This window comes from Dipodomys merriami, unplaced genomic scaffold (assembly GCF_024711535.1).
Source record: "Dipodomys merriami isolate MVZ:Mamm:240054 unplaced genomic scaffold, mDipMer1.0.p SCAF_1, whole genome shotgun sequence".
Taxonomy (NCBI): Eukaryota; Metazoa; Chordata; class Mammalia; order Rodentia; family Heteromyidae; genus Dipodomys; species Dipodomys merriami.
Window position 1 is genome coordinate 5,510,846 of NW_027202270.1, and position 27,563 is coordinate 5,538,408.

Here is a 27,563-nt window from a genome sequence, read left to right on the forward strand (position 1 = left end):
AACCACGCTCGGTGCCCAGCACCCAGGGACAGAGGCGCCGGCCACGGCCATGGCCACAGCCACAGCGGCTGGCCAGCGTCAACATACCAGGGCCATCTTCCCCGCCAGCAGCAGCTCCGTCTCGCTGCGCAGAGCTCTGACGTTAGTCACCATTTCCAAGACAAAGCTGCAGTTTAGCCCCTAGGAGAAACCGCAACATAGAAACTCGTGGGAGGCCAGACTCCAGGGACCAGGGGCCAGAGGAAATACCACGTACCTCGGACGTGTACGCTCTGGGCTTGCCGTACACACGGTCCATGGCCTTGGAGCTGGCGTTGACGGCGTGCGCGAGCTCCTGCTCCATGTCGCGGTGCGACTGAGCGATTTCCCGGATGCTGGAGAGAAACGCAGCACGCATTAGCCGCGCGCCCCACGCCGCGGCAGACGCAGAGGCTGCTCGGCTGGTCAGCAGGAGCGGTGGCACAGACACTGGCACAGGACGGCCCTGTACATCATTTCCTAGCAACAGTGGACAACGGAGGCCTACCAGAACATCTAACAGCAAAACCCTAGCTTTCCCAGGGAGGAGGAGGCACCAAATGCAGCGTAGGACAAAGGAAAGAAAAAGCAAACGCAGCCCTGTGTTCAGCCCACGAGACTCCTGCAGGAACACATCCAGACTCCGCTGTGCCAGCCTGCCCTGGCCCTGCTCTGAAGGGCACCACCCAGCGGTGCTGGTGAGCTCCGAGCAGAGCCAGCTCAGGCGGGAGGCAGCTGTGGTGAGCTCCGAGCAGAGCCAGCTCAGGCGGGGGGCAGCTGTGGTGAGCTCCGAGCAGAGCCAGCTCAGGCGGGGGGCAGCTGTGGTGAGCGCCGAGCAGAGCCAGCTCAGGCCAGGAGCAGCTGTGGAGGCAGGCAGGAGCCGGCTGGGGGAGCCGGGGTGCGGCTGAGAGGTGCTGAGACTTGCCCCACCCGTGGCAAGGCTGGAACAAGCCTATCTTGCAAGCAGGCTCCCCAGGCCACCGCAGCCTGGAGGGGACAAGGTAAGAAACGACTGCACAGCAAGGAATGTGCACACGTCATCCCCATGCCTGACTCCGGCTGCGAGGAATGAGCCACAGCAGGCCAGTGGCTGAGGAAAGGAGGTGTGGAGCCCCAACACATGACCTGTATGTGCCAGAAATGGTCACGGGGACTGACGGGAGACAGGCTGTGGGAACCTGGCCCAGCAAGGCCACTACTTGCCAGAGCGAGGCAGACCTGCCAAGGAAGGGCAGCTGGAGCTGCTGGTCCTTCTCCCGAACCCAAGGCAAGAGCAGGGGAGAAAGGCTAAGAGAAGCTGGGGCCAGCCTACTGCACCGGCTGGTGTGCGGCCTCAAGAAGGGGAGGCTGGGGCGGAAAGGCCGGGCCACCAGAGAGCAGAGTGAGCCTCGGGGGGGTGCGAGCGGCACGGAGCGACCACAAGGGCCACGGCAGCTGCGGGAGCACTTGCACACAGCTAGGGAGAAGGCCCTGGGGAGCGCATGAGCCCCAGGGGCAGGCCGGCGCTCTGGGGTGAAGGGAAGAGGGCAGTGAAGATGGCTCAGAAACCAGGATGAGCTGTGACTGACAGGTCCTCGTGTGTCACAGGCAGCTCTCACACACACGAGGCTTGTGTGTCACAGGCAGTTCTGACACGCACGGCCCTCGTGTGTCACAGGCAGCTCTCACACACACGAGGCTCGTGTGTCACAGGCAGCTCTCACACGCACGGCCCTCGTGTGTCACAGGCAGCTCTCACACACACGGCCCTCGTGTGTCACAGGCAGCTCTCACACGCACGGCCCTCGTGTGTCACAGGCAGCTCTCACACGCACGAGGCTCGTGTGTCACAGGCAGCTCTCACACGCACGGCCCTCGTGTGTCACAGGCAGCTCTCACACGCACGAGGCTCGTGTGTCACAGGCAGTCCTCACACGCACGAGGCTCGTGTGTCACAGGCAGCTCTCACACGCACGGCCCTCGTGTGTCACAGGCAGCTCTCACACGCACGAGGCTCGTGTGAAACAGGCAGTTCTCACACGCACGGTCCTCGTGTGTCACAGGCAGCTCTCACACGCACGAGGCTCGAGTCACAGGCAGCTCTCACACACACGGCCCTCGTGTGTCACAGGCAGCTCTCACACACACGAGGCTCGTGTGTCACAGGCAGCTCTCACACGCACGGCCCTCGTGTGTCACAGGCAGTTCTCACACGCACGGCCCTCGTGTGTCACAGGCAGCTCTCACACGCACGGCCCTCGTGTGTCACAGGCAGCTCTCACACACACGGCCCTCGTGTGTCACAGGCAGCTCTCACACGCACGAGGCTCATGTGTCACAGGCAGTTCTCACATGCACGAGGCTCGTGTGTCACAGGCAGCTCTCTCACGCACGGCCCTCGTGTGTCACAGGCAGTCCTCACACGCACGAGGCTCGTGTGTCACAGGCAGCTCTCACACGCACGGCCCTCGTGTGTCACAGGCAGGCCTCACACGCATGGCCCTTGTGAGAGCTGGCGTTGCAGGTGGTTGCGGCCATGCCCAACTAACTGCAGAAGGGAGACCCTGGCCGGGCTCCCTGCTGTGAGCGAGCTGGTCAGGTGCGCTCCCGCCGGGCTCCCTGCTGTGAGCGAGCTGGTCAGGTGCGCTCCCGCCGTGCTCCTTGCTGTGAGCGAGCTGGTCAGGTGCGCTCCCGCCGGGCTCCAGCTGAGGCCCACAGGGCCTTCACAGTCTGTGAATGGCTCTGAAAGCACCTGTGGGTTTGAGGCTCCCAGCTATGAAAATCCTGAAGAACCACTAGAGAAACAAAGCAGGGCCGGGGCAAGCAGAGGGGCCGACACGGACCCAGCGCGATGGCCGTGGGCTGGGCAGAGGCACCTGTGGATGAGGACCCCGGCCGCCTGCCCGAACTGGTCCATCTGTGTGGCCTCCTCCTCAGACAGGATCTCAGGATGCAGCGAGAAAGACGGCGGGCGGGGCAGCTCACACTTCTGCTTGTCCTCCCAGGACTTCAGGGTGTTCTCAAAGGCCTAGGACCCGAGAACCCAGAATTAAGCCACGGTGCAGGGCGGCCATGACACCAGAGCCCTCACTGTGGGGAGGCGGGGCGGGGCCCGAGCGCAGCGCTACACTTCCTACCCCGGCACTTTCCCTTCAGACCTGAAAGAAAACTCCCAGACCAAACCATGGAGCATGCAAACACCTTCGGGAAGAATGCACGGGCCAGCTGTGGATAAGCCAGAGGTGAGCCAGCCCTTCCCCAAACCCCATCAGATTTTTCTCCTGCCTGTCCTGCCACTTGAATTCAAGACCTGGCGTTCTACCACTTGAGCCATACCTCCACTCCCACTTGGTTATTGTAGATTGGTTCATGGACTTTCCTGCCAGGCTGGCTTTGAGCCATGATCCTCAGATCTCAGCCGTCTGAGTAGCTGAGGCGACAGGCCTGAGCCATTGGCACCCATCTATAGAGGCAGCCAATTTTTTTTTGGCGGGGGGGGGGGGGGGGGGGGAGGGGGGTTGGTCGTGGGGCTGGAACCCACGGTCTGGGAGCTGCCTCTGAGCTTTTTCACTCAAGGCCAGCATTCTACTACTTTGAGCCACAACCCCACTTCTGCTTTCCTAGTGGTTAAATGGAGATGAGAGTCCGAGAGTCTCACGGGACTTAGTAGTGAATTGTAGAATGGTGCATGAACTTGCCTGCCCAGGCTGGCTTTGAACTATAATCCTCGGATCTCACCCTCCTGAGTAGCTAGGATGACAGGCCACCTGGCTTGAGAAGGCCATTCTTACCCTGTCTCTGGTCAGCGTCTGTGCCCGGTTCTTGTGGATGATTCGGATGTAGCCTGGCGGCTGGACCCAGGCCTCTCCATCCACCTGCACAGGCACGCCCTCGTCCCCCAGGATGGAGATCTTCACCGTGCGACACTGCGCAAACATCGCAGCTGTCACCTGGGGCCTAAGCCACAAGCTCCAGGGGCTTGAAAACAGCATCAGGCCTTCCTGCTACCACCACACCTGTGCACCGCCCCACCACCAAACACAGCCGTCCTGCCCCCGACCTGCGGCCCCACTACCCCACTGCCCCCTCCTCAGGCATCCAGACTCAGCGGGTACAGGAGGCCTCGGTGGCAGATGTGGGCATCAGAGCCCAAACCGGGAGGGGAAGGGGACCAGCCTCTGCCCAGTGCAAACATCTCCAAGCAAAGTCCAACAAGAGGACGATAAAGCCCTGTTCTCATCAACGAAAGTGTTTCTAAAACAAAAGACAAGCTCTGAGTGGCTTGCTTGCTTCTTGTCTGGCAAGGGGAAGAGACCAGCATGCAGCACGGCTCAGCCAGAGGGTTATCAACACCCAGCCCGTATGCACAGCCCCACCCTCAGTGGTGAGGCAGAGCTTCCCAGCCCCCCGACCCCACACCATCTCCCCTGCGGCCCGTGTCTCCTCCTCCTCCTCGTCCAGACACAGAGGGCTCGGGTGCATCTACGTGCTGAAGCGGTCTTTCCCTCCCCACTGCCCCTGTGCACAGCAGGGTCCGGTCCGGGGGAAAGGTGGGCCTATCCTGAGCCAGACCCAGAGGCTGGCTCCAGATCCCAGGAAGGGGAGCAAACCAGGGAGTTCTAGGCCAAGCCCTTCCTCTCGAGAGGCGTGGGCTCCAGGAGGGGATCAGGTGACCCCCGGGACTGTGGCCCCATACCTGGGCAATTCGGTGATGCTGCAGCTTAATAACACGAGACACAGCCATCTGCATGCTGCCAAACACAGCGACCACCTCCAGAATCTTATCATCGAATGACGGAGCCGTGAAAGTCTGAAAGGACCCACGTTAGAGCTGAACTCTGCCCTCCTTTCCACACACCCCTCCCCGCCCCTTGCCCACCCCCAAACACACACACACACACACACACACACACACACACACACACAGAGCTTCCTGCTCTGGGCAGCACGCAGGCAGCGCCTGCTGTGGTGACATCATCTCACAGACCTAGGGCCAGAGCCCACACCAGCCACTGACGAGCAGGCAGCCCGGCTAGTCTCCTCTCCCCCTGCCTCAGTTTCCTCATGTGTAGGAGCGGCCCAGCACGCTCCCCCTCCTCACATGTGGAAGGGGCCCCGTCCCCCTCCTCAGTCTCCCCATGCACAGGAGCAGTCCTAGCAGGCGCCTCCAGGGGCTGCAGCGTGTCGCACAATGCTCCGAACAGCGGCCTGCATGCAGGAGCACCGCAGTTCTTGAGTTATTATGTACAAGTCCTGACTCTGCTCTGCTTTCCCTGCACGGCCCCCAGGCCCCCGCCCCACCTTGCCCTCTGAGCCTCATGCTGTCCCTTCTCTTCCCTCCCCACTGCCCCTGTGGCTTGGTCAAAGTTAAGTCCTCCTTCCGGCCCAGCACGGCCCTCGCTGCCATCTCGACAGTGCACGGCCGGGCTGGAGGCTGTCTGTCCAGCCCTCCGCGGCACCCCCTGCCAGAACATGGCAGGTGCTCAGGCCACTAATCAGGTGGTGAGAGAGCCCGCCGCAGCCTCGCCAAGCCCAGCCCACCGACCGCGCACCCGTACGTACGTCATCCTCCTTGGTGCCCCCCCAGAAGTTGGTCCCACCAGCATAGCTGGGAATGTTGAGGACAGCAATTCCCTGAAGACTGGGGAGGGGGATCGGCCGCCCATCGCACTGCGGGCACAAGTGCACAAAGAGAGGAGAGAACACTGCTCAGGTGAGCCAGCCTTCTGTGAGGACCGCGCCGCGCCCGGCAGGGAGCACTCGCAGCGTGGCTGCTCCCCGGCAGGCGCTCCACTGCACTGCCGCTGAGGGCAGCCGAGGGATCTGAGGGCGCTGAGCCAGGCTCACCTCCAGCAGCACCTTCTGCTCCAGGTTCTTGTAGGTCCTGTGGAGCAGCTCTTTGGTGCCCAGGACTCCATACCACATCATGTTCTTGGTCCGACTCCTAGAAAACACAGAGCTTGGCAGTGGGGCCCTTGCAAGGAGGAGCACTGGCACCGCTGCAGGAAGACGTGACAGTCTTGGTTTTGCAGATATGGATACCCCCCGAGTACATTTACCAACACAGAACTATGCTCAAAAGTGACATTTTGCCAAGAATGCAGACAAATCCTGAAAGGCAAATAAATAAGCCTTGGAAAAATGGCATACGTTGTGACTTTCTTCTGGCTCTAGACTTATGCTTACCATCGAAACTTTAGAAAATGCAGAAAAAGCAGGAGAAACGAATCTTCAGAGGTGACACACGTACTGACAGAAGCGCGGAGAGGCCAGTGGGGACTCCTAGGGGGCTGCGTCAGCCCCGGTGCCAGTACCACCAACTCTCAGATCTCCTGATGTCAACTCTGCCCAACCTGAGCAACCACCGGGAAGCCCTCTTCCAAGCTGCCCCCATCCCTGGGAGCCCCTCTGCTCTGACAGCAGGGTGACGGCTGTGTGTGTTCTGCTATCCGGAGATCCCCTGCTTCATTGGCAGGAGGCCATGCGTACACAATGGGCACACGAAGGGCACACGTAGGGCCCGCGCCCCTGGGGCCACACCCACCTGCATTTCTCTGGGTGCTCATCGCGCTTGTTGTTGAAGTCCAGGGATATCTTGGCGTCCAGGCCGATGCCGAAGTAGTTGTTCATGACGCACTTCTCCGTGTAGCACTCTCTGCAGCGCAAGGGCACAGCTGTTACCGCGGCCAACGGAGGCCTCGTGCCGTTTCTGCCCTTACCGTAACTGAAACTTTTTCTCCATGTTTTTCTTTTGTCTTTTTTTTTTTTTGGTCAGTCGTGGGGCCTGAACTCTGGGCCTGGGCGCTGTCCCTCAGCTCTTCAGCTCAAGGCGAGCGCTCTACCACTTGAGCTGCAGCGCCACTTCTGGTTTTCTGGTAGTTTATTGGAGATAGGAGTCTCACGGTCTCTCCTGCCTGGGCTGGCTTTGAACCGCGATCCTCAGATCTCAGCCTCCTGAGTAGCTAGGATTACAGGCGTGAGCCACCATCCTCAGATCTCAGCCTCCTGAGTAGCTAGGATTACAGCCACCAGCGCCCGGCTTTCCCCATGTTTTTCTCTGGCCTCCCGCAACATGCAGAGACTTGAACACAGAGCCCTAAGCTGCTTTTTTACTTACATTTTTATTTTTGTCTCTTGGGGGGGGGTCTGGTAACAGCTCACTAAGTTACTCATATAGCACATCATAACCAATTTAAAGTATGTAATTCCACGATGCGTAATATATTCACAGTCACATCAGCTCTACAACCAGTTTTAGAACACATCACTCCAGAAAGAAAATCCACACCTGTCAGCCTAGACACCAGCAGCCTTTTTTCTCTCTTTTTGGGGGCCAATCCTGGGGCTTGAACTCTGGCCCTGGGCACTGTCTCTGAGGATTTTTGCTCAAGGCTAGTTAGTGTTCTACCACGACTGGGGTGTCCTTTGTTGTCACCTCAGGTGTGGCGCTCTGGCTCCCCTCGTCCCACTGTCCTTCGCGTCTTCCTCGTGTCTCAGGGGGCCTGCCACCCTGTCCTCCATGCAGTCCCCAGGGGGCCACGGGGGAGGGGGGGGCTTCTGGCTTTCCAGTGGCTAATTGGAGGTAAGAATTCCCTGCTGGGCTGACTTCAAACGGTGATCCTTTGAATCTCAGCCTGCTGAGTAGCTAGGATTTCAGGTGTGAGCCCACAGTGCCCAGCACCGGCAGCCCTGTAACCCCGGCCCCTGGACATCCATGCCGGCGATCTCCAGGCCTGTGCCTGTCCCGTGCAGGCCACAGAGGCCATCACACACCGCCTTCCGCACCTGCTGCTTCCCTCAGCACGACGCTTTCAGAGCTCATTTCTATCGCGATGGCATGCTGGAAAGCTAGACTATGTGATGGACATTTGGGTAGTTTTGCTTTGTGGTGGTTCTTTGTGAATATCTGTGCACAACTGTTACTGTGGACACATTTTCGGTCCTCTGGGCTAGACCTGGTGGTGACACTGGTCTACCCTGCTGAGGCTCTGCCTGCAGCCTCGAACCAAGGTCTCAGGGCATATACACCCACCCCGCGGAACTCCAGGTCTCAAAGCCACTCCCAATCAAAATGCAAAAATGCCTACCTGGCCCTGGGACCTCAGGGCCTCTTTCCGGGGACAAGGCAGTGTGGCTCCTGGCCTGGGAGAGAGGGCTCTGCACGCATTCTTGATCTCCCACCCCTTGGTAGGGCCAGGCCTCTGCCACAGCCACAGCGCTTGCCCCAGGCTGCCCTCCACAGGTAGCTAGTGGGTGACGCGGAAGTCCCCATAGACATCAACAGGAAATGAAGCTGGATGGGGAACACTGATTGGAATTCTGATACATTTAATGCAAGTGCCCAGCAGCTGACCTAGAGCAGAGCTCAGGGACAAAGCTGTTCTAAGCTGAAGACCATGTGGCCAACACTATAGTTAAGTCCTGGGAAGAAGGAGTTAATCCAGGGCAACGGGTAGCAGGACAAGGGAGGAGGGAGACGGGAGTCTGAGGGCTGGCAGCTGCCCGCGCAGGGCTAACAGGCAGAGGCCTGCCCAGGCAGCGCAGTGGTGACCCCGCCAGGCGGCTGGCACACAGGGTAGGGATAGGGAAGGAGAGAACAGGCTTGGCCCCACAGGGGGCCTCAGGGGGCCTGGATGAGGAAGATAAACTCTGCTCCGGCAGGGATGGCAGCTCTGGCTACCAGGGAGGACAGAACCCAGAAGGAACAGGACGCCAAGAGTGAACAAGACGCAGGAACTGGGAGCCATGTGCCGGCCGCCGGCCGCGGACCCTGAGTGCTAGCTACATTCTCAAAACCTTTCTGAACCACCATGACCCATCACTGGCCCCACCACACCGGACACTCAGGCTTGGCAACACCAGCACCCCATGCTGCTTAGAACCTGCCTTCAGCCAGAAGAAAGAAAAATCCCAAAGACTTGACATTTCTTTGGTTTGAAAAATACGGTCTGTGGGGCTGGGGAGGTGGCTCAGTGGTAGAGCGCTTGCCTTGCATGCATGAGGCCCTGGGTTCAATTCCTCAGCACCACATAAGCAGAAAAAGCTGGAAGTGGCTCTGTAGCTCAAGTGGTAGAGTGCTAGCCTTGAGCTGAAGAGCTGAGGGACAGCGCCCAGGCCCAGAGTTCAGGCCCCATGACTGGACCCCCCCCCCCCAAAAAAAAAAGAAAGGAAGAAAAATATAGTCTGTGTTCAATGGTCTCCAATGGACAAGAAGGCTCCATTAAACTGCTGCACTCGAGCCAGGCCAGGAAGAAGACTGAGCACCATGGGCGCAAACGTAGCACACAGAGCACGGCAGGCGCCAGCCCCCCCTCCCCCGTGGCCCCCTGGGGACTGCATGGAGGACAGGGTGGCAGGCCCCGTGAGACACGAGGAAGACGCGAAGGACAGTGGGACGAGGGGAGCCAGAGCGCCACACCTGAGGTGACAACAAAGGACACCTCAGTCGGCTTCCAGAGGGAGGCCGGGGCCCTCACAGCCTCAAAGTGAGGCGCCCGGGGGGACGCGGCGGGAGTCTGGGGCCCTCACAGCCTCAAAGTGAGGCGCCCGGGGGGACGCGGCGGGAGTCTGGGGCCCTCAGAGCCTCAAAGTGAGGCGCCCGGGGGGACGCGGCGTGCCCGCTGAGGGCCGGGCCCCCTCCTCAAGCAGGGGGTCCCTCACAAGCCAGCACCGGCCAGCACAGGGCTCGCTGGCCAACGTCCACCAAGTCCCGATGATGCCGCCCGGGCCTCTGCGCTCAGCCAAAGGCCTCATACTCACAGGTTCTCCGGTTCGGCACTGAAGGGGTCAGCGTTGATCAGCAAGCGGCTGATGACTGAGCTCCCGGGTAAGGAGTCTGACATCCCGGCCCGCACGCCTGCGGGAGGAAGGACGGGCATGTACGGGGACTGGAGGAGGACGGCAAACTGCTGTTACCCACAGTTCCTGAAGTAACAAGGAAGTGCCACACCTTGACAACAGTTCACAAATCAGTCTGGCACCAGTGTCTCACACCTGTAATCCCAGCTACTCAGGGAGCCGGTTCAAAGCCAGGCCAAGCAAGGAAATCCATAAGACTCTGATCTCCAATAAATCACCAAAAAGCCAGAAGGGAAGTGTGGCTCAAAGTGGTAGAGCATTAGTCTTGAGCAAAAAAGCTCAGAGACAGCACAGCACGCAGGCCAACTTCAAGGCCCAAGACTGGTACAGGGAAAAAAAAAAAAAGTTAAAAAATTACCATGATCACTCCATATTTAAGGACAGAAACAGGTAGAAACCCTCACCCACAAGACACCTAAAACATGGATTCCCAGCCCGCTTGAACATCATATGGGCTGTACTTGCCTTTTGGTTAGAAAAACGCTTCATTCAGTCGTATAGACTTGAAAGTTCCAGCTTCCTTGGGTCTCTCCTCCTCCGAGGACGGAGACGCTGTCTCACTGACGCTGACAGAGCGAGCCCCTAGCCGTGCCGGCCGCACGGCCTGAAGCCCCACCCCACCCCGCAGGACACGGAGGCCAGCACACTCACTTGGGTAGAGGATCTTGGTGTTCAGCGCAGGAAAGCTGTCCCGGCTTCCTGTGTGCGGAGGGAGAGAGGCAGAGCTGCCGAGGGACAGACTTCCTTTGCTCATCAGCTTCTCGCACGGGGATCTGGACACTGTAAGACAGGACAGTGCACTTCAGATCCCGGAGCCAAGTGAATAGATGGGGGCTTGGGTTGGGAGGGAGCTATGAAACATCAGGACCCCGGCCAAGTTCAGGGACCCCTAGCGGGGGGAGCCTGCTTCAGGAGGGCAGGTCCTGCCCCTACCCGGCACAGCCTCATCTGGGCAACTATGGGTCTCAGGGGCTCTGAGACCATCCAGGAAGGGCCCAGGCAGGCAGGTGGGGCTTCTCCATGCCCCCGCAGCCCTGCCAGTGCCCCCAGGACACGTGGGCACATGCTGGTGGTGCACACACAGGCTGTTGCCCAGAGTTTAGGTTTGCCCAAGCACTCAAAGCGACACCCTAACGCCCCACAGCCCGTGTGCCGAGCCTCCCCGCAGGAGCGACCCTGCCACAGCATGCCGTACCTTTGCGATGGCTCCTGCCCTTGGCTACTCCACAGCTCTCACTGTGGGCAGGCGGCAGGCACACCCTCTCGTCCTTCTTCAAGTCCTTCTTCTCATCTGACTCAGACAAGCCCAGGACAAAGCCCTGCTGCTCCTGGGTCTGGGCGTTCTGCTCGTCCACAGCTGTCAGGAGAGAACAGCTGTGACTGAGCCTGCGCAGTGGGGTCTAGGCGCCAGCAGGCTCCTCCTCCACTCAGACCCAACCCCACCCCTTCTCTGCCCAGGCCTCCGGCACACCTGCATTCAGACCTACAGGTTGGGGAGAGCCTGGGGGTGGGGAGACCGGGAGGTGAGGAGAGGGACCACCACAAGGCAGCAAGAGGGCAGAGGGCCTGGGCGTCATGCACTGTGACAGCGCTCACTGCAGCAAGAAGCAAGTGGACAGTGGGGAAGCCTGGGAAAGACTGGCTTCCAAGCACAGTGCAAGAGAGACCCCGTGAGGACAAGGGGCTTGCTGTGAAGTGGGGGGTGCTGTGTGAGGTGGAGAAGCATTAGAGTGGCTGCTCCATGGGTCCCTTTTGGTCTGCCACCATGTTTGGGGAATGCCCAGCCTGTGCCTAAAGTAAGCTACCTGGCTACTAAGGGTCCATTACCCTTCTCGGTATGTTCGATGATCTGCCGAATTGCTTTCTTCAGGCTGTTTGCTCTCAGCATGAGCTGCTCCCGAGGCCTGAAGATCTGCGGCCGGGAGGGGCACATGGAGCCCACAGGGTGGTCCCCAGCGGGGCCGCAGACGCCACCAGGCCCGTCCCCATCTTCCGCCTCCTCGGCAATGGTGGGAGGCGGGTTGGACAGGGAAGAAGAGGCCTGGGACTCGTCATCCAAGGTCTTGAGGAGAGAGTCCAGCTTCTCTTTCAGGACAGAGCACTAGATGAGGGACAAAATGCACGGGGAGCATGCTCCCTCACTTCAGTGCGGCCCCCACCCCCACCCGGTGCCGGGAACGAACCTTCTTGGCCATGGCCTCCGACTCCCCGGAGCTCTCGGTCGTCTTCTCATAGGCCTTGCCCACCCGGGCCACGAAGTCCTTCACGGTCTCACAGAGCACCCTGGGGCACACAGACAGCGGGGCTGGGTCCCGGCGCCTGGCTGGCTGCCACCCTGAGCTCCCACAGCCCAGAACTCACTTGGCTGACGAGATCACCACCGAGTGCTGGTCTGAAGTGAGGATTTTAGAAAGATGGGCGGCCACGGAATCTTCATAGAAGAGAATCTGCTGCACCTACAATCACCCCGAGACAGGCGTGCTGTCAGTCTCTGCGATGATCAACTTAGCTGCAGCAGTGGCCCTGGGTCCCAGACTACCTGGACTCTTCCTGGGAGTGGAGGACGCCCCCACCCCGCCCCTGTCCTACCAGCCAATGCCTCACTCACTGCCAGCGTGAAGCAGCATTGACCGGGACCATGGGGAAGTGTTCAAAAGCTTTGTCAGACGGAGGCAGACTGAGGAGATAGGTGTGAATGAAAGGAAACCTGTCAGAACAGAGAGCAACTGCCCCTTCAGCCTGAGGTCATGACACGGGCCTGGGGGGCTTGTCTGCCCCCATTCCCTCCTCTGTCAGGTGTGGGGTGTCCTCGTTTGGGCTCCATTCAGAGCAGACGCCACACTATTGGTCTGGCTGTGAATCTTCTCACCCAGTGTAACTCATCTCGTCTGCTTCTCCCTGCTGCCCCCCTCCCCCCGCCACCCCCTGATGTGGGAGCCTGCCCTGTGGTGACTGCTTGCTGGGCCCGGCCCTGGGCCTGGGCTGCAGGCTTCAACACAGGCTGGGCAGTGAGCACATACACTCTTCCTCTCCAAGAAGAAAAACGTACAAAACACTCACAGCTCACTAACCATGCCAAGGCAGGCACTTTGGCCTGCAGCCTTGTTCAAGGCCAACCACGGCCCTGGTCCGATAAAGCTCTCGTCTCTCTACTGCCCTAGGCCCTCCTGCCTGGAAGAACACCCTGGGCAGTCATCATGCTCAGCTAGCGGCCAGATGGGTCAAGCACAGCAGTGTGCTCAGGACATTCTATGCCCTCCCTCAAGGACAAGAATTCCATGCTAAAGCACAGGAGGCTGAATGAGAGGCTAAGAGGAAAGGCGAGCCAGGAGCAGGAGTGTGGGGGGGCGGCAAGGGGTCAGCTATCCCAGATGTGGACAGTAACAGCAGGCCGGGGTCAGCACAGCTGGGGACAGCAGGCGGAGGGGACAGCAGGGAAGGGGACAGCAAGTGGAGGAGCAGCGAGTGGAGAGGACAGCAAGCAGAGGGGACAGCAGGGGAGGGGACAGCAGGGGAGGGGACAGCAGGGGAGGAGACAGCAGGGGAAGGACAGTAGGGGAGGGGACAGCAGGCAGAGGGGACAGCAGGGGAGGGGATAGCAGGGGAGGGGACAGCAGGGGAGGGGACAGCAGGGGAGGGGACAGCAGGGGAGGGGACAGCAGGGGAAGGACAGTAGGGGAGGGGACAGCAGGGGAGGGGACAGCAGGGGAGGGGACAGCAGGGGAGGGGACAGCAGGGGAAGGACAGTAGGGGAGGGGACAGCAGGGGAGGGGACAGCAGGGGAAGGACAGTAGGGGAGGGGACAGTAGGGGAAGGACAGTAGGGGAGGGGACAGTAGGGGAGGGGACAGCAGGGGAGGGGACAGCAGGGGAAGGACAGTAGGGGAGGGGACAGCAGGGGAGGGGACAGCAGGGGAGGGGACAGCAGGGGAGGGGACAGCAGGGGAGGGGACAGCAGGCAGAGGGGACAGCAGGGGAGGGGACAGCAGGGGAGGGGACAGCAGGGGAAGGACAGCAGGGGAGGGGACAGCAGGGGAGGGGACAGCAGGGGAAGGACAGTAGGGGAGGGGACAGTAGGGGAAGGACAGTAGGGGAGGGGACAGTAGGGGAGGGGACAGCAGGGGAGGGGACAGCAGGGGAAGGACAGTAGGGGAGGGGACAGCAGGGGAGGGGACAGCAGGGGAGGGGACAGCAGGGGAGGGGACAGCAGGGGAGGGGACAGCAGGGGAGGGGACAGCAGGCGAGGGGACAGCAGGGGAGGGGACAGCAGGGGAGGGGACAGCAGGGGAAGGACAGCAGGGGAGGGGACAGCAGGGGAAGGACAGCAAGGGAGGGGACAGCAGGGGAGGGGACAGCAGGGGAGGGGACAGCAGGGGAAGGACAGCAGGGGAGGGGACAGCAGGGGAAGGGACAGCAGGGGAGGGGACAGCACAGCAGGGGACAGCAGGTGGAGCGAGGTGCTGAGCAGATGACAGGGAAGCAGGAAGTCACCAGAGGGTGCTGGAAGGCCCTCCAGCCCTGTGACGGCTGCGGGAAACCCCGGTCACAAAGCCTCCAGCTTGGCCTCAGCTTGCCCTGCTTCCCTACAGGGCTGACAGACGCATCATCAGAGGAGCAGCATGCAGGGGTACGGCACAGGGCAGAGCCTGAGGGCCCAGCGTCCATCCTCAGCACTGTAGTGGGCGTGAGGAGGGCCACTGTACCTCCGAATCCTCGCTGAAGTCCTCGGTGACGGTGGAGGAGGAGGCCTGCCGAGGGGGTTTGGTCTCGTACGCCATGACACTCCACCTGCCCGGGCACAAAGTCAGATCACTGCTTAGAGTGCCCCCCAAATACTAGGAAGCGCACTAGGCCGTGCACTAAGGGGGAACAGCCCTCACTCTTCTGAGAAGAGGTGGGAAATGAAATAGTTCGAGTGTGCATTGGGGAGCATTCTGCACAGTCATGAGGCCCTGCGCCTAAGCAGCCAAAGACGACAGGCCTCTCTGCGAGCCCTGAGGAATGCAGGTACGACTGTTCCCGGCATGCTTCTCATGCTGTTTGCTTTTATCCCCTTCATCATCTGACCAAGCTCAGACGCTTATCAGGGAAGGACTATACACTCAAGTCAGATGTTTACAAACAAATCAGAGGCTCACGACAGATTCCTGCTCATGCAGCCCTGGCTGCCGACTCACCTGTCCAGCATCTTGGTGCTGGCCCTCTCCAGCTTTGCCAGGATCTGGGGGAGCTGGGTGTCATCATCGCAGGCCGAGCCCCAGCCCAGCACACGGGCCAGGTCATTCCCTGTCCCCAGGGGCAGCACTCCCAGCTGACACTGAGGAAAAAGCAGAGAACACACGCGCTCAGGCTCCGGGAGCCTCCCTGCCGCCCTCAGCAGTGGCCACATGAAGTGTGGGAGATGGAGTAAGTGTGTGGCCTGCCCGCACCTTCGCCACAGAGCCCAGCAGGGGAAGACATGGTCCCTGTCACCAACAGCAGACAGCAGGTCGCTGCGCCCCCTCTCCACTGACTGCACTCTGCCTTTCACACATCTGCACACATAATCCTCAAGTCCTTTGGTTCCTAGAACCTTCCCAACAAGCACTGCTGTGATCACACCTGAAGTCAGCCTGTAGCTTCCCACCCACCATGCCTGCGTCTCCCACCCACCCTACCCACCATGCCTGCCTCTCCCACCCACCCATCCACCATGCCTGCCTCTCCCACCCACCCATCCACCATGCCTGCCTCTCCCACCCCCCCATCCACCATGCCTGCCTCTCCCACCCACCCATCCACCATGCCTGCGTCTCCCACCCACCCATCCACCATGCCTGCCTCTCCCACCCACCCATCCACCATGCCTGCCTCTCCCACCCCCCCATCCACCATGCCTGCCTCTCCCACCCACCCCATCCACCATGCCTGCCTCTCCCACCCACCCATCCACCATGCCTGCCTCTCCCACCCACCCATCCACCATGCCTGCCTCTCCCACCCATCCCATCCACCATGCCTGCGTCTCCCACCCACCCATCTACCATGCCTGCGTCTCCCACCCACCCATCCACCATGCCTGCCTCTCCCCACATGTCTCTCCGTCCACTATGGCACCTTACTCACTAATGCCAACTTTACCTTCAGTTCCTCTAAAAACATCCTGATGCCAACAGCTCTCAATGTGGATGCCCCAGGCCAGCCTGACTTAGCTGCATCCCCTAGTCTTACACTCGGTACCTATCATGCCCATCCAGAGTGCACATCAAAGTCCCCCCCCATGCCAGATCACTGCTTAGAGTGCCCCCCAAATACTGGCTGCCTAGAGCTTTCTTGCTGTTCACTCTGATATCAGAGTGGCTAGCCAGAGTCACCAAGGACTGAAAGGCAGCCTGGCCCAGGTCCTAAGGCCAGGTCTACACCCTACCCTCCCTCCCTAGGGCCATGTGCAGAGGACATGACCTGCGGGGACAGAAGCATGTGCCGAGGGCACAGCCTGGCAATGCAAAAGGGACAGCAGACACAGAGGACACAGAGGAGAGCTGGCACAGAAGAGCACTCAAGAGGAGTGCCGTGGGGCTTCCTAGTGCCTCACAGGAGAGCAAGACAGTAAAGCTGGTGTGCAAGGTGGCAAGGGGAAGAATGTCAGCCCTGAGGAAGAGGAAGAGGAAGGCAGAAACAGAGATGACATAGGAAGCAAATGCAGGATCTGATAAACTCTGCTGTCAGCACAGAGCCTAGCGAGGGGCACAGGGCACAACTGTCCCAAAAAGTATGGCCATGGGCAAGTATTGTCCATGGGCAAGCCATGGACAGAGGCCAGAACACACAGATGGCCCAAACCAAAGAGGAAACTTAGGGCTGGGGACCCCTGGAGAGAACTGCACACACACAGTTGTCACACGGCTAGCGGGGGGAGCAGAACCGGCTGTCAGGTTTCTGCTCAGACCCTGATGGACAGGACCCATCTTCACAGTCCAAGGAAAAGCATGCTGGCATTGTGGGGCTGTGTGATGGCTTAGGACTCAGCAGGACACCGCAGCTGAGGGTGTCCCCAGAATGAGCACAGCAGCAGGCCTGTCCAGCCACCGTGCCTCCCTGAGATGGGTGTGGAGAATGAGGCTCTGATCACACAACACAAAGCAGGAGCTGGGAAGAGAAATGCCACAGGGTGTGGGAGCCAGGAATGAGAAAGAGGGATCAGAGCCATGGGCAAGGGAAATCAGAGGAGACAAATGCCTGTGGAACTAGATGCGGTAGAGGAAGATCAACCATAAGGTTTCATTGTCATATCAACAGTCACTTTGTCACAAAGCTAAGTGAACTGCTCTGCTCTAGGTACACCACTAGGAGGAGCTATTTCTCTTTCCTGAGCACTTGCAGGGCCTGGATGTGTTCGGACTCTGGCGGACTTTCGCCTCCAAGGCCACCCTCACCCCAGTTAAACATCTGACAAGACTAAGGGGGCTGCGCAGGTCTCAGAGCACGCAGAGCGCAGTCACTGAAGAATCCACTCCAGCCACAGGGAGACTAAAATGTTTTAAAAACCACAACTGGGGGCTGGGAAGGTGGCTCAGTGGTAGAGCGCTTGCCTTGCATGCATTGAGGCCCTGGGTTCAATTCCTCAGCACCACATAAGCAAAAAGAAAAAAGCCGGAAGTGGCGCTGTGGCTCAAGTGGTAGAGTGCTAGCCTTGAGCTGAAGAGCTGAGGGACAGCGCCCAGGCCCAGAGTTCAGGCCCCACGACCGGACCAAAAAAAAAAAAAAAAAGACCACAATTGGGAGTGTGAGACAATATGGGTTAATAGTTTCTTAATCTTGGTATAGATATCATATTGTGGCCGGAACAGCAAAAACAAAGAAAAACATTTTTTATTTCAAAGTATGTCGATGACAGAAGGACAATCTGGAAAACATTCGTACCAGATACCAATTTACAAAAATAGAAAATGCGGGGGGTGGGGAGCTAGAACAGGTGATGCACATCACTGCGTGGTAAATTGCATTTTTAACTTCAGAAATTAAATAAATAAAAGAGAAGACTTGTTGTTTACACAGTCGGGCAGAACCCGGTCTTACGTCACAGTGGTACAGTGGTGATCTGGTGAGGAGCGTGTGTGTCCCTAGGAAGGACAGTGGGGCCACGTTTGTCAACGCTCAATCTGGGGGTCCTGGAAGGACAGGGCGCAGCCTCCACAGGGCTGACACCTCGGTGACCTCAGCGGCATGCACAGTGGGGGCTGACCCAGACACCCAGCTCCGTCCAGGGTAAACTGTCCCACAGAGGTGCTGGCTGAGTACAGTGAGAAAGGCCCAGCACACTACTGATTTCAAAAGCATACCAACAAACTTGGGGCATGGGAGCAGAGTCCATTGAAGGCAGCAAGAGTCCATTTAAGCGTGCATTATGGGCCAGGCACCAGTAATCCCAGCTACCCACAAGGCTAAGATCCGAGATCATGGTTCAAAGCCAACCTGGGCAGAAAAGTTGGTGAGACCTTTATTTCCAATTAACCATCAGAAAGCCAGAAGTGGAGCTGTGGCTCAAGTGGCAGAGCTAGCCTTGAGCAAAAGAAAAGCTCAGAGAGAATGCTCGGGCTCTGAGTCCAAATCCCCTAGTAGCAGCATGCATGTGTGTGCGTGCGTGGGCACATGCGCACATGCACGTGCACGTACACGTGTACACACACACACACACACACACACACACACACACACACACACACACACACACACACACACACACACACACACACAGCATTATGGGTCCCATTACACATAGTATGAGAGATAGATAGGAAAGGAGAGGAAGTGAAAATTCCATGGCTGTGATAAGCATTTTCTTAGTAAACAACCAGGAAACCCATTTTTATTTTAATGACAAAATCCAGACTGAATGAACCCTAACACTGACCTCATCCCCCCCACCCAAGGCAGAGGCTTTGAACCAGAAGTCCCATCACCTCTCACTGAGAGCAGGGCACAGGGGAACACTGGCCCTCGCCCTGCCCTCTAGCTCACTGAATTTCCCGCCTGTCTATCAAGGCAGAGCCCAGGCTCCAGCACCGTGGGGCTCCTGCCTGCTGCAGAACCCTGTGCTGGTGCCTACTAGGAGCAGATGCTCTGAAATGGCTCAGAGCTCAGCCCCTCCCCCCGCCCCCGCCACTCTGACCTCTGACCTCGGCAGGACTGCTCCTGCAAGTACCTGTTTGTGAAGGTTGAGGCTATCAATTTCCGAGAGGACCCAGCCGACACTGCCATCCCCACCACAAACCAGAATCCGGAAAGTGTCAAATTTCTGGAATAACCGTAAGCTGCAGAGAAAAGAGAAAGTCAATGAACCTTTCCTGCTTCTACAGGAAGAAGAATGGGTCCGTCAGTCCTGGGTTCAGGGAAGAGGCCTGTTCCTCTAGGCGCTCTGCCAGGCCATGAGAGCTGTCCCCACAGCCCTCCACTCAGGAACCTGTCAGTGTGGACAGCAGTGGCACTGGGTCCTAGCCAGGCCTTCTAGCTGGGCCAGGGTCTGCTAGGATGGAGGCAGTGGGGCACTGATGCACCTCAGAGCCCTGAGGAGACGCTGACACCTACAGTGCACCACCACCACACCGCCTACAGCCTGCCACAGCCCAAGCCAAAGGCAGGAGCCAGGGGCCCCGCCCTCACCTGCCCCACCCACACGCTGCCCAGACAACTCTCCCCTGTGCCTTCAGCTGCCTCCTACCCTGCACCAGGGCACCACCTCAGCCTGCAGTCAGTCTCCGCCCAGCATTCAAGGACCCAGTTTCAGGTGTCCGTCGGATGCCTGTCCCCTCACGGCTTCAGGCTCCAAGCCCTCCTCTCCCCGTGGCTCCCTGCTGGTCTCCCTTCCCTTCCATGTGGGGTCCCTATTGGGACACTACAGCTGTCTTCTCCACAGCCCTCCTTCACAGCTGCCTTCTGCATGTCCCTGACCTCTTCTTCACAACCACGCGCAGGCTTCGCCTGAGGACCCTGAACCAACAGTCCAGGCCCCTCCCAAAGCTCACACTTGCCTCCCCACCAGGATGACCACCCTGGTGTCCCGCAGTGCCTCCAGAAGGATGTGTCCTTCAGGGAACGGCCTAGCCGACAGGCCAGCACCCACACTCTAGCTTCTGTTCCCACTACACCCCGCAGGGCCGGGCCTCCACCATGACCACCAGAGTCGTGGAGCCTCCTGCCTGTGCTCCCAGACCTTTCTAAAACACCATGCCACCCAGCGCCTTGCTTTAAGAGCTTGCCTCTCGCCACAGGAAAGGGTCACACTTTGCAGCTAGCACTGAGACCTTCCTCTGCATCTGCACACCACCCCCTCAGGCCAGGCAGGGCCCCGCCTGGCACCAGGTATGCGGGAAGACAGAGGCAAGAGTACACAGTGACCACGAGCTGAACGTAAAGGCTGGCACAGCCAGACACAGGAACAGCAGCTTGACCTAGGATCCCAAAGAATCTACGCATCATCCCACTGAAGTGGCAAGCGGCCTGCCACGGGACCTCTGGACTATACATGTGCCACCTGGGGCCTTGCAGACCCCACCTCTAGTAGTCAGCCCAAGCGTAAGCACTCAAACAGGCTGGGATGGGCAACAAGCCAACAACTCGGGCTCAATGCAAGTTCTGAGCAGCAGGCTGCACCTGGCTTTCAATGACAAGAGAACCAGCTCTACGCATCCTTTGAATTCTGGCCTCAGGCAACTGTACCCTGCTCTCTAGAAGCATGGCAAGGTGAAGACAAACCCAGGAAGAGGAAGTAGTAGGTCTAGGTCCTGTCAGGAACTGGGTAAGATCAACTGTTCACAGACACAGGAAGTGCTATTTCCATGAGACTTCCTTCCACTGAAGTCCACTTGCACGCATGCCGGACTGAGCACTAGCTTTTCACCCAAGTGCTAGTGTACTGTCTGCCTGCCCAAAGCCACTGCAAAACGTCTGCCCAGCATCCCAGGAGGCTGATTTAGCAGCCTCCCTGAGGCCAAGTGTGGAACACCTCCACTTCTGGAGTGAAACCATTTCATCAACTTCCAAGTGACGAGCATCCTGCGTCATCCAGAGAAGAAGTGTATCACAGCAATCAGGCCATGAGCACCATTTGTGACTGCTTGCCATCAGCCTAGGAATGACTGGGAAATACCAGCTGACGAGTCAGTGCACACATGTCACATGTACCAGCCAAAAATACCGGCCAGCCCAGGCTCCCAAAACAACTCTCTCCTCCTTGATTCCCCCCGAGGTAGCTGGGGCTACAAGCACTGTCCACACCACCCTACAATGCTAGGCCATCCACTCAGTCCAACCTGAACTGGTGCTCCCAAATAAAGAAGGAATTAGTACAGAATGCAACCCCACAAAAGCAAACGTTCCCTACAAACCTGTGGAAAGGACAAAGCAGTGGGAACTCACCATGGTTCCCCAACTCCCACATGAAAAGCCCCGGGTGTGGGTGCCTCAAACAGAAGTGTCCCCCCTTCCCGCCCCCCCATCCCCACTAGAGAGAGCTCCTTCCTGGAACCAAGCCAGTGGTAGAGAGCAAGGCAGGTAACATGGAAACACTCCTGGGCTGCGGCTGGCACACACGGTCAGCACGCGGCACAAAGCGGACCCCAGCTGTTACCAGTTGTCATTGGAGGTTTGTGGGATGTGCATGCGGGCACAAATGTGTCACGTGTGTGCATGTGTACACCTGTAGTGGAAGACAGAAGGACACACATCTCTAGCAACTATTAAGAGCAGGTTCCTCTGCAAGTAGAATCAGGGGAGAGGCACTTCAAGGAAGACAAGTTCTTTCCCACTAAACAATATCTGTGTCTTTGAGTTTTCTAAAATGCACATGCCTTAGTCTACGAAACACTAAAAATTCCAACTCTATAAGAAATGGTCTGGGGGTGTAGCTGGAGACCACAGCAGTTCAAACCCCAGCACAACCACCACCAAAACCATAAAGACAACCTGTAAGAAAGGCTTTTCACAAGCTTCCTACCCGAGGTGTGGGCCTCCATTCATGAGGTCAAAGACCTGTGCAGGGTTCAGCAGCTGCTTGAATCTTCTGAGAAACTTCACGCCTTGGTTGTCCCCACTTTTGGAATTGACAAAGACCAACAGTGGACTTGTGCAAGATGGGGGACAGGTGGCCTTCCAGAAGCCTGTGTGTGAGAGTGAGAGCGGCTGCGTAAGCACTCCGGAGGCGGGCGCCGAGTGGATGGAAGCGGGGCCGCAGCTCACACGGGCGGACACACACATGCACACAGGAGTCGCCGGAGGCACTTGCTTGCATGAGGCCACTCCGGGTGTGACGTGAGCCCCGCAGACAGAGCATCTCCAGGGGCTCCAAGTTTCACCTCACTGTGCTGCTGTCACCTTTTCCTCCAAGCCACGCGCCCCAGGGACCCTGACTTTCAGCAGAACTCGTGTCTGTGTCACAATGCCAGCCTAACAAGTGAGCGAGCACGCTGGCAGGGACAGGGACAGGCCAGCTCAGGGGAATGAGATAGCCTCTGACCCTACTTCCACTGAGGAGCCATGCAATTCGTTTTCCAGGCAGATGTGATACACAAGCGGTGACTCCAACAGCAAAACCTACTACACCAGTTGCCTCCCTCCGCCCAGCCCCATGCACGGGTCAGCCTCTGGCTGACCACATCCTCCTGTCTCCAGAGCTAGCAGCGTGGGGTGATGAGAAGGCACGCGGCACAGGCAGCGGCAGTGCGGGGCACCCACCGTCGGAGTCGATGCTGTTGAGCGCTGTGGGCGGGATGACCGACACTTTGCACAGGCCAAGCGGGCACTTGGTCAGCAAGGACTCTTTACACGCCGTGTGAACCTGGAACAAGAACCCATGTGTCACGGGGGAGGGAGGAGGGGAAAGCCTCTTCCTCACACACCCCTCACTCCCGATGCCCCGGCTGGTGAGCCACCATGGGAGAGACAGGGTTGCCTCCTCAGCACCCTGCGCTTTGGACTCGCACCTGAACAAACACCCAGGGGGCCCGTCACAGTCCAGCCCCAGCCCAGGGCCGCTGCACTACAGCTACCTGTAGTGAGTCAAAACCAGGCCCTCATGTGCTGACCAGAGCCACTGCTACCCAATAGGCTCCCGCAGGGCGATGGTCTGACGAGGCTGGCCAGCACGGTCACAGCAGCCCAGGGAAACGCCTCTCAAAGACCCTCCCGCACACAGAAAGCCCTCATCAACTATCTGAGATACACTCTGAGGCAGCCGGGACACTTTGTGTTTGGAAGTCAAAAGAAAGCAACCCTAATAACTTCGTGGAAATAAGAATGATCAGACACGAGCAAAGACAAGTAACTGGGCAGCCCCAACCCCAGGCCCTCAGAACGAGGGGCCTCTGAGGTGAGCTGGGATGGCCCAGTCACTGTGAGCCTCTACACATGAGGGCAGGGCAGGGCAGGGCAGGGCAGGTCCACCCCCACGGCCTTCACCAGCACAGGGCAGGGCAGGGCAGGCCAGGTCCACCCCCACGGCCTTCACCAGCACAGGGCAGGGCAGGGCAGGGCAGGGCAGGTCCACCCCCACAGCCTTCACCAGCACAGGGCAGGGCAGGGCAGGGCAGGGCAGGGCAGGTCCACCCCCATGGCCTTCACCAGCACACAGGGCAGGGCAGGGCAGGGCAGGTCCACCCCCACGGCCTTCACCAGCGCAGGGCAGGGCAGGGCAGCCGGACCGAACCTACTCACCATGGCCTTGCACCAGAGGCAGCGCCAGTCCTGCAGGCGCAGCACACTGCCACAGGTCTTGTCACACACCGTGCACTTGGCGCTCACGGGCAGGTTTCCTTCCAGCCACTGGTGGGGCATGGAGATCTGCAGACCAAGCAGAGACATGCTAGGGGCATCCAGAGCTCTGACCTAAAGTCAGTGAGGAGCCCAAGGGCACAGTGGTGCTTCTCCCTGACAGCCAGCATGGGGAGAACCCATCCACACCACAGCACCAATGGGCGGGGCAACGAGACTCCTGGGCAAAGGACAGTGCCAAGAGGGGACAGTGACCACAGAGCCCACACACTATTGAACACCCCGTCCCAGTGCGACCCTCTCAAATGAGATGCACGGGGCAGCACACAGAGCAAGAAGGGACTGTGCGAGTCTGTGCCTCAGCTACGTCTCCCCTGGTGTACCCCATCCTCGTCCTCGATGATGTCCTTCCCAATGGAGGCCAGCGTGGTCCACTTGCAGTTATTGGTTGCACGCACAGCACACCGCTTGTGGGCCTTAAATTTGCACACTGTGAGAAAAGAAGCACATGAATTCGTGAGCTTCAGGGAAGGCAGCTGCTTCGGAAGAAGAAGGAAGGTGGAGCTCCTCTGTGTGGTCGGGAGCAGAGCATGCGCACAGACCAGGTGGCGGAGAGCCAGGAGTGAGCAGCTAGACTCACTGTTTCGCGCGCACACCACTGCCACAATACTTGGCTCTGTCCAGGAAGCCACAGACGACACTGAAATCTAAGTCCACACAGCTCCTACGCGCCACAAAATACTTGAGCATTTTCAATCATTGCCACAGGAAGAACCAAGGCACGCTGCTGCTTGCACACCCTGCTCAGTGTTCAGCGCAGCACCCTGCATAACTCTTGTGTCCTATGAGACACTTTCCATCCTGCTCATGACACAAGATGCAGACCCACGCCAGAGGCCCAGATTCTCCCACAACCACGTTCCTCTGTCCCTGTGGGAGCACTGTGACAACTGTCGTGAAGAACTGCTCTGCAGGTGAAGCAGAGAGGAATGGAGTAGTGGAAATCACTTTACCCTGGACTGGCCAAAGCGTCCAGACTTCTGGGCTTTATCAAGGACTACCTCGGGCCATTTGGGAAAGCAGAATAATCAAGCAGCCCCCTACCTTCACAGGACAGCCCATGCGACGTGACCCCAGACAGAGCTTCACGACACACGTTGCAGTAGGTTGGCCGTGCGTGGGAACAGGCGTACCAGTTGTGCATCCCTGAGAAATGGTCCATGCTGTACTGGGTAGGCTGGAAGAGTGAAAGAAAGATGGCAGAGGTAAGAGACCCTCTGACACCCTTACATGTGGCGGCTTGCACCGAACTACAGGAAGTACCCAGCAGAGGAGGAGGGCGAAGGCAGGGTCTGTGGAAGGATGCGGGCGTGTTAACAGAGACACAACTGCCAGCGACGCTCTCAACTGCCATCCATGTGTGGGAGGTGTAGGACGGCAGGTCGGTAAGGCAGGAGGGAAGCAACAACAGGTGGCAGAGACAGTTGCCAACAACAGACAACAACAATAGGCACAGGTGGAAGGATGTTTTTCTCTTAACCTCAAAATGCTCCCTGTTCTGGACAGTCTTGAGTGCTGCAATCCAATCTTCCATTTCTTTCCTGCTATCGGCACATAAGATGAGCTTCCTACAGGGGGTGATGACCTAGAGGAAGAACACAGTCAATGTACCACGAGCAAAGGTGAGGAGACAGCTACAGAAACTGCTGACACCAACCTGCGAAAGCATAAAGAGTACATACGTGTGTGTGTGTGTGTGTGTGTGTGTGTGTGTGTGTGTGTGTGTGTGTGTGTGTGTGAGAGAGATTATTTCATTGGGTATTTACACTGCACGGTGTAAATAAAGTGATTATCCTGGGCTATATAGCAAGAACAATCTCATAGTGAAAAGACTATTTAATTTGTTTCTATGTCCATCAGCAAGAAACCAAGAAACCAAAGTGGGCACTTGCAACTACTTAATTACTTAGACATAAAAAGCTGTAGAAAACTTGAAGGGAAAAAAAAAAAAACCCTCAGTAAGTAAGGGGAAGCAAACACACACACACACAAAACAGACCTCCAGAGGTCTCCAGAGAGACCTAACCTGAGGTGGAGCATGGAACAATGGAGGAAGAGTGATTGAGTTACTCTTCAGAAAGTGAGCAAGTGTCTCACACACACAGAGTAACAGCAGCCGCTACAGAAGAGCCTCAACAAAGTACTGGAAATGGAGTTATAAACTTGCTTATAATTAGCAATGCCAATGATAGCTACAATGTAATTTTCATAAATCAATAGAAAAAAAGGCTATGCACTTGAATTTCACAGAGGAAATACAGAATAGCTCAATCCACCACTCCAGTCATGGGGACTGAAAACAGCAATCTCCTTTCTCCTATCAGATGGGCAGAGTGGTGAAGGAGATAATCCAAAGTTTGGCAAAATGTGGGAGAAGCATTCTCAGTATTTATAGAAAGCAAACAGGGCATGCACTTTTTTAGAAAAAAATGGCAAGGTTTATCCAAATTTCAAAGGTCCTAAGCTCCAACTTTCATTTTGTATTTTAATTATGTAAACTTCTGAATGGCTCCAAAGTTAAATCTACAGAACAGAAGTCTGCCTGTCTACTTCACTCTTCTAACCTAGTAGCATGAAAAAAATACACATATTTATCATTACACTTTAGGTTTCTTGTACATACATGTCTATCCTTACACCTTCCTTTTACGGAGAGGCATGCCACACGCGTTTCCCGCGTAGTCCTGGCCCTGTGCGCTCCTGGCGCTGGCATTACCTGTCCTTCCCTTTCGCAGCATGGCACACCACCAAAGAACCAGTGGTTCCACCAGCGCTCTGGTGACCAACCAGACCACTGCACTGCCTGAAACGCTTTGCCACCCACCACATCCAGTGCCACAGTGTATCTTTGGTGCAAATTCCCAGAAGTGGCGATGCCTTGAGGGGTAAATGCAGATGCGATTTTGCTAGCTGCTGACAAATTTCCTTCCACAAGGGTTGTACCATTTTACATACCTACCAACAAGTTGTTTTTTTTGTTTTGCTTTGTTTTGTTTTTAGGTCCGGTTGTGGGGCCTGAACTCTGGGCCTGGGCGCTGTCCCTCAGCTCTTCAGCTCAAGGCTAGCGCTCTACAGAGCACTTGAGCCACAGCGCCACTTCCGGCTTTTTTCTTTTTGCTTATGTGGTGCTAAGGAATCAAACCCAGGGCCTCAGGCAGGCAAGGCAAGCGCTCTACCACTGAGCCACCTTCCCAGCCCTACCAACGAGTTTTTAATGCTTATTTTCCTGGGGATTCACAATAAAATATTACTTAACTCTTGGATTTCTGCCCATTTTACAGCTTTTACATTAAGGTGACTCAGTTTAGGAACAGCCGATTTAAATTATTAGATGACCCTGTTTTGGGCACAGAACACATGAAAGCAGAAGGGGTGAGTGGAACCAGGTTGTCAGTGGGGGTCTTGATGTGTGGCTTATTTACTCTCATAGCCCCAGGGAGCCAGGTTGGGCACAGATAACAAAAGAGCTACGAGCAAAGCAGAGAAGGCAGCTTAGTGTTGCCCTCCTAGGGCTGAGAGGGAGGGAGCTGCAAGACACAGCTTCCATCCCACCCCCAACCCCACCCCTGGGTCTGCCCATACTTTTGTTAGTGTTTGCTCTAGACCTGAAAGGTTTCTACCCAGATGGAACTCACACTGGGCCGAGACAGACAGACAACCATCTCAGACACAGACAAGAGCAAGAGGAAAGCAGAGTGGGACGTGGGTGGCGCTGTGCTGGTGATGCTCCAGGTGTGGGCAGGGAAGCCCAGGGGGAGCTAGGACCAGAGAAGCAGAGCCTGGGCTGAAGATCTGGGCATACCACTGCCTGCGCATGAAGTCCACAACATTTCTTTAATAGTTCATGCAGAAAAAGTAAAAGCAAGAACATATACTTGACATTGTGCAACTCTGGGATTCTAT

General features: G+C 57.7%; 1 protein-coding gene across 6 annotated transcripts in view; it reads right to left on the reverse strand.

The window, feature by feature from the left end:
* The window catches only part of Dgkd (diacylglycerol kinase delta), a 96,646-nt gene that overhangs the window by 7,276 nt on the left and 61,807 nt on the right, over window positions 1-27,563 (reverse strand). For all 6 annotated transcript variants that reach the window (XM_070013907.1, XM_070014125.1, XM_070014084.1 and 3 more), the window contains 23 exons: window positions 25,141-25,245; window positions 24,705-24,837; window positions 23,984-24,090; window positions 23,544-23,669; window positions 22,566-22,668; window positions 21,829-21,991; window positions 19,039-19,147; window positions 15,032-15,171; window positions 14,558-14,642; window positions 12,217-12,311; window positions 12,039-12,138; window positions 11,683-11,956; window positions 11,051-11,212; window positions 10,507-10,635; window positions 9,757-9,853; window positions 6,542-6,652; window positions 5,845-5,941; window positions 5,560-5,667; window positions 4,694-4,807; window positions 3,789-3,923; window positions 2,874-3,025; window positions 257-374; window positions 88-180 (listed from right to left, as the gene is read on the reverse strand). In XM_070013907.1, coding sequence (XP_069870008.1) covers window positions 88-180; window positions 257-374; window positions 2,874-3,025; window positions 3,789-3,923; window positions 4,694-4,807; window positions 5,560-5,667; window positions 5,845-5,941; window positions 6,542-6,652; window positions 9,757-9,853; window positions 10,507-10,635; window positions 11,051-11,212; window positions 11,683-11,956; window positions 12,039-12,138; window positions 12,217-12,311; window positions 14,558-14,642; window positions 15,032-15,171; window positions 19,039-19,147; window positions 21,829-21,991; window positions 22,566-22,668; window positions 23,544-23,669; window positions 23,984-24,090; window positions 24,705-24,837; window positions 25,141-25,245 — 2,856 coding nt within the window. The remainder of the gene's footprint in view (window positions 1-87; window positions 181-256; window positions 375-2,873; window positions 3,026-3,788; window positions 3,924-4,693; window positions 4,808-5,559; window positions 5,668-5,844; window positions 5,942-6,541; window positions 6,653-9,756; window positions 9,854-10,506; window positions 10,636-11,050; window positions 11,213-11,682; window positions 11,957-12,038; window positions 12,139-12,216; window positions 12,312-14,557; window positions 14,643-15,031; window positions 15,172-19,038; window positions 19,148-21,828; window positions 21,992-22,565; window positions 22,669-23,543; window positions 23,670-23,983; window positions 24,091-24,704; window positions 24,838-25,140; window positions 25,246-27,563) is intronic.